This window comes from Nanorana parkeri, unplaced genomic scaffold, assembly GCF_000935625.1.
Source record: "Nanorana parkeri isolate BGI_ZX_2015 unplaced genomic scaffold, ASM93562v1 scaffold3253, whole genome shotgun sequence".
NCBI lineage: Eukaryota > Metazoa > Chordata > Amphibia > Anura > Dicroglossidae > Nanorana > Nanorana parkeri.
Window position 1 is genome coordinate 11,106 of NW_017309521.1, and position 5,589 is coordinate 16,694.

At 48.5% G+C, this 5,589-nt stretch overlaps 1 protein-coding gene across 1 annotated transcript in view; it reads left to right on the forward strand.

Annotated features, from left to right (window-relative positions):
* LOC108802963 (phosphatidylinositol 3-kinase regulatory subunit gamma-like) overlaps positions 1-5,589 on the forward strand; it is a 14,494-nt gene that overhangs the window by 8,676 nt on the left and 229 nt on the right. The window contains exons 2-10 of the mRNA XM_018574809.1: positions 317-428; positions 511-609; positions 1,999-2,179; positions 2,270-2,395; positions 2,629-2,927; positions 3,828-4,004; positions 4,730-4,804; positions 4,899-5,075; positions 5,325-5,546. Of these exons, the coding sequence (XP_018430311.1) occupies positions 317-428; positions 511-609; positions 1,999-2,179; positions 2,270-2,395; positions 2,629-2,927; positions 3,828-4,004; positions 4,730-4,804; positions 4,899-5,075; positions 5,325-5,523 (1,445 nt within the window). The 3' untranslated portion in view covers positions 5,524-5,546. The remainder of the gene's footprint in view (positions 1-316; positions 429-510; positions 610-1,998; positions 2,180-2,269; positions 2,396-2,628; positions 2,928-3,827; positions 4,005-4,729; positions 4,805-4,898; positions 5,076-5,324; positions 5,547-5,589) is intronic.

Consider the following 5,589-nt stretch of genomic DNA (forward strand, 5'->3'; position numbering starts at 1 on the left):
GGGGGGGGGATACTTTTTATATCAGTTTAATTATTTGTTTTCATGAACGATCCGCGTTGTCATGTTTGAGGCTTCGGATGTTGTGTCTTCCGTGTCTGTGGCGTTGGAGGATCTACCAATGGGGTGTCTATGTTGAGCCTCTTCGTTCTGTCACCTGACAGACGTGTTCTATGGCGTGTTAGTTATATGACGTGTTCTATGGCGCGTTAGTTATATGACGTGTTCTATGGCGTGTTCGCTTTCTTTGATCATCTGATACATTTTATGCCGCAATTTGTTTTTTTTTTCTAATCTTGTTCTCATTGAATTTTTGCAGCACTTCCCCCAAAACCAGCCAAACCCGCGAGTCCTCTGTGTACCAGCAGCAATAAAGATGGCTCCGGCACCGCGCTCCAGGACGCAGAGTGGTACTGGGGGGACATCTCCAGGTAACCATCCCAATATTCACCCCGTGTGTAAAGAAGTGTGTGAATTGTGTAGCAGAAGCTGAATTCCACTTCCTGTCTGCAGGGAGGAGGTGAATGACAAACTACGCGACATGCCGGACGGGACGTTCCTGGTCCGTGACGCCTCCACCAAGATGCAGGGAGATTATACGCTGACACTCAGGTGAGAGACGGACCTTTGTGCAGGACTTGCCTGAGGCAGGGACGTCCCGATGCCACTTTTTCAGGACCAAGTACTTCCCCCCTCATGTACTTGCCGATACCAATTACCGATACGTTTTCTTAAAGGGACAGGTGGCTTTAAATGATCCGTAGTACAACATCATGTTATGTACTATGGGTGATGATTTAACCCCTTCATGTTAGCAGCGGAGAATTGTAAATATATTGCTGCAGTGTAATGGAGGTGTGTGCTGTATATATATGAAATATGTGTGTGTGTGTGTGTGTGTGTATATATATATATATATGAGGTGTGTGCTGTATATATATATGAAATATGTGTGTGTGTGTGTGTGTGTGTGTGTGTGTGTAATATATATATACACACACACCTCATATATATACAGCACACACTAATATATATATATATATATATATAATTAGTGTGTGCTGTATATATGTACTACATATACATTACACACGTCCAGTACACTATAGCAATAGATTTACCGCCAGCCCCGTCCCAGCTTCCCTTACTCACAGTTTCACTCCGATCCCCGTAGCCTCATGCGGTGCCTCTTGTAGTCGGATCGCTGCATCGCGTCTCGGTGCTCAGCTTGTGGAAGGAGCTCACAATTCTGCCCTGCTAACATGAATAGGTTAAATCATGATCCATAATACATATACAGCACATACGTCCCGTACACTGCAGTAATAGAGTTACAACGATCCCCTGCTAACATGAATGGGGTTCAATGATCCGTAGTACATAACATGTAGTTGTACTATGGATCATGATTCAACCCATTCGTGTTAGCAGGGGATAATTGTAACTCTATTACTGCAGTGTATTATATATGTAGCACATGTACAGGACATATAGAATGCACTGCAGCAGATCACACAAAAAACTAAGCCCGGGCCCCGTCTTACTCACTGTTGCCTTGATCGCGGTGCCTCACGTTTTTCCTCACACGTGAGGAGCGTCGCGTCACTGTTGCTCCGGTGGGCGGCGCTTCAGGTGGCGTCCTAATTTAGGTGGCCGGCGACAGCCTGGAGCGCCGGCCACCGGAGCAGCAGTGACGTTAAACAAAACAAAAAAACATGGCGCAAGCTTCGGCGCTTTGTATCGGGGCAATCTGTCGAGTACAATTACTTGTCAAAATGCCCGGTATCGGTCCCGGTAACGATGCTAGTACCGGTATCGGGACATCCCTAGTCTGAGCGTCATCGATATTAATCGCATCCGCCGTCATGTTATGTAAACGCATTGCAAAGGTCACTCTGCTGCATGTCACCCGGGAGCCTGTAAAGTGTATGTGCCTCATGCGGTGACCCTCGTCTGCGTTGCGTTCTGCGTTCCTCTCACCGTTCTCTTCCGTTATTCTAGAAAGGGCGGGAACAACAAACTGATAAAGATTTATCACCGCGATGGGAAGTACGGATTCTCCGATCCTCTCACCTTCAAGTCTGTCGTGGAACTCATCAACCATTACAGACACGAGTCTCTGGCCCAGTATAACCCCAAGCTGGACGTCAAGCTCTTGTACCCGGTGTCCCGGTACCAGCAGGTGAGCACTGCGCTCCGCATGGAGGAGGTTGGTTGGGATATTGCCGGCCCATTTTGTACTAACACGGCCATCTTTCGTTGCTCTGAACAGGACCAGCTGGTGAAGGAGGACAACATTGACGCCGTGGGGAAGAAGCTCCAGGAATATCACTGGCAGTTTCAGGACAAGAGCCGAGAGTATGACGGGCTGTACGAGGAGTACACCAAGACCTCACAGGTCAGCCCAGGTCACCCCCATAGAGGTCTTCATAGAAGGGACATGACCATGTATACGGGCGCTCGTTCACTAAGGCGCTCCGGGTCTTGGTTACAATTGCCAAATAGGCTGTTAGGAAGGAGGGCGCAAAAGGAGGCTTGTGTGGTCATGTGACCATGGAATACAAATTCGATACCCAACAAATATTTTTTGTAAAAATATAATTGGATTCGGAGTTAAATCTCATTTCTTAGAGGCAGCCATCACTGGACCTCCACAGAGCTTCGTACAGCGAGGCCCCTGACATCAGAGGGCTGCATAGAATATTCCGCGTATGTAATGATGCAGAAAACGGTCAGGCTGCCAAGATAAAGGCGCCCATGCACGGTTTCAATGTCGGCTGGTTTTTGAGGAACCGACGAAAACTCGCACTCTCTGTACCGCTGTCGGCACCCTTTTCGATCGAAGGAGCCGGTGGGAAAATCTTCGCTCGATCAGAGCCGGCAGCCAATGAGATGCTCGCTCTGGTCGGGTGTCCCGGAAGCCGCTGTATGTATGCAGCGGGATTCCTCCATTGACGCGCTGTTAGTGTTGCTGGAGGATTCGGGTCCAGCCCGCGGCTTGAGCAAAAAGAAAATAGGTCTGCGTATGGCCGGCCTAATACTAAAGGGTCTGCAGGGTGAGCAGCAGGGATTTCGGACCTTTTCCTATTGGTTGGTTTGTTTCCCCCGCAGTGTACAGGATAAAGGACGGATGTATATTGGTTGCATCACCTGCAATTCCACAAGATGCCCCTTGTAATGTGCGATCCCCTCCCCCTCTCCTTTGTATAGCCCTGTACTCCCCTCACTTGTGTGTGTGTATATAGTGTATGTAGTGTGTGTGTGTGTGTGTGTGTGTATATAGTATATACTGTATGTAGTGTGTGTGTGTATATAGTGTGTGTGTGTATATAGTGTGTGTGTGTATATAGTGTGTAGTGTATGGTGTGTGTGTATATAGTGTGTGTGTGTATATATAGTGTGTGTGTGTATATAGTGTGTGTATATAGTGTGTGTGTATATAGTGTGTGTGTGTGTATATAGTGTGTAGTGTATGGTGTGTGTGTGTATATGGTGTGTGTGTGTGTGTATATATAGTGTGTTGTGTGTGTGTGTATATAGTGTGTGTGTGTGTGTATATACTGTGTGTATATACTGTGTGTGTGTGTGTGTATATAGTGTGTGTATATAGTGTGTAGTGTGTGTGTGTATATAGTGTGTGTGTGTGTGTGTATATAGTTTGTGTGTGTATATAGTGTGTATATAGTGTGTGTGTATATAGTGTGTGTGTGTAGTGTGTGTGTGTGTATATAGTGTGTGTGTGTGTGTATATAGTGTGTGTGTGTATATAGTGTGTGTGTGTGTGTGTATATAGTGTACACCGAGCGCTGAGTGTCTCGTCCTTTCTCCAGAATCATCATCAATTATGAGAAGCTAAAATCGCGTCTGGGGGAGATTCATGACAGCAAACTGCGACTGGAGCAAGACCTGAAGAAGCAGGCCCAGGAGAACCGAGAGATAGACAAGAAGATGAACAGCATCAAACCGGATCTGATCCAGCTGAGGAAGATACGGGACCAGTACCTGGTGTGAGTTACCAGCATAGCCGGGCCACTACTACTCCCATTATATAGAGACCAGTACCTGGTGTGAGTTACCAGCATAGCCGGGCCACTACTACTCCCATTATATAGAGACCAGTACCTGGTGTGAGTTACCGGCATAGCCGGGCCACTACTACTCCCATTATATAGAGACCGGTACCTGGTGTGAGTTACCAGCATAGCCGGGCCACTACTACTCCCATTATATAGAGACCAGTACCTGGTGTGAGTTACCAGCATAGCCGGGCCACTACTACTCCCATTATATAGAGACCAGTACCTGGTGTGAGTTACCGGCATAGCCGGGCCACTACTACTCCCATTATATAGAGACCAGTACCTGGTGTGAGTTACCAGCATAGCCGGGCCACTACTACTCCCATTATATAGAGACCGGTACCTGGTGTGAGTTACCGGCATAGCCGGGCCACTACTACTCCCATTATATAGAGACCAGTACCTGGTGTGAGTTACCGGCATAGCCGGGCCACTACTACTCCCATTATATATAGCCCTGTGTGTTCTGCCTAGTATCGTGCAATTTGTCCAGTATTGGGTCCTTTTTAGTAGTATATGTGCTCCCGTAGCATGGAGTTTGTCTGGCACTGGGTCCCCTGGTGGTGTATGGACTCTAGCAGCATGGAGTATGTCCCTCGTTAGAACCTCCGGTGACCGGTATGATCAATAATAAGTCTCCGTTGTCCTGGCAGGTGGCTGACTCACAAAGGCGTGCGGCAGAAGAGGATCAACGAGTGGCTGGGACTGAAGACTGAGAGTCCAGATGAGTGAGTCTCCTCCATGTGTCCGCTCGGCTTGGGTTCTGCAGCTGCCGCCATCTGATAGTAACCGATCTTCTTCCTCTCTTCCCGCTGATAACAGTCCCTACTTCATGAGCGATGAGGAGGAGCTGCTGCCGCACTACGACGAGAAGACTTGGTTTGTGGGAGATCTCAACCGGATGGAAGCTGAAGAGTTACTCCGGGGGAAGCGCGACGGAGCGTTCCTAATCCGGGAGAGCAGCAAGAAAGGAAGCTATGCAGAAAATGAGAGTTGTTGGCCCCTCAGACGGGTCCAATGGCTGACAAGTCATGTGATCATCATGTGTTCAGCCTTTGCTTTCAGTGACTCATCCTGAGAATTAAGTAGCAGAGAAAGCCAGACGACCGGCATTTTCCAGCATGCAGATTTCTCCTTTAAGTAGGGATTCATATTGACGCTGATAGAGTTCTGACCGTTCCCATGACCAGCCCGCCTTGTATGACACGTGTTGTATGATGCTCACCGCGTTGTTCTTGTTGTTCGCAGGGCGGATGGAGACGTGAAGCATTGCGTCATCTACGGCACGTCGCGGGGCTACGGCTTCGCAGAGCCATACAATCTGTACAGCACACTGAAGGAGTTGGTTCTCCATTACCAGCATGCGTCCCTCGTCCAACACAACGATTCTCTGAATGTCAGGCTGGCCTTCCCCGTCCACGCACACACGTCCTCCATGTGCAGATAAGCCCCCTGTGCTGGAGGACCCCCCCCCCCCCCCCCCGGGGGGGCATTTTCTGTTGTTTTTTTTCTA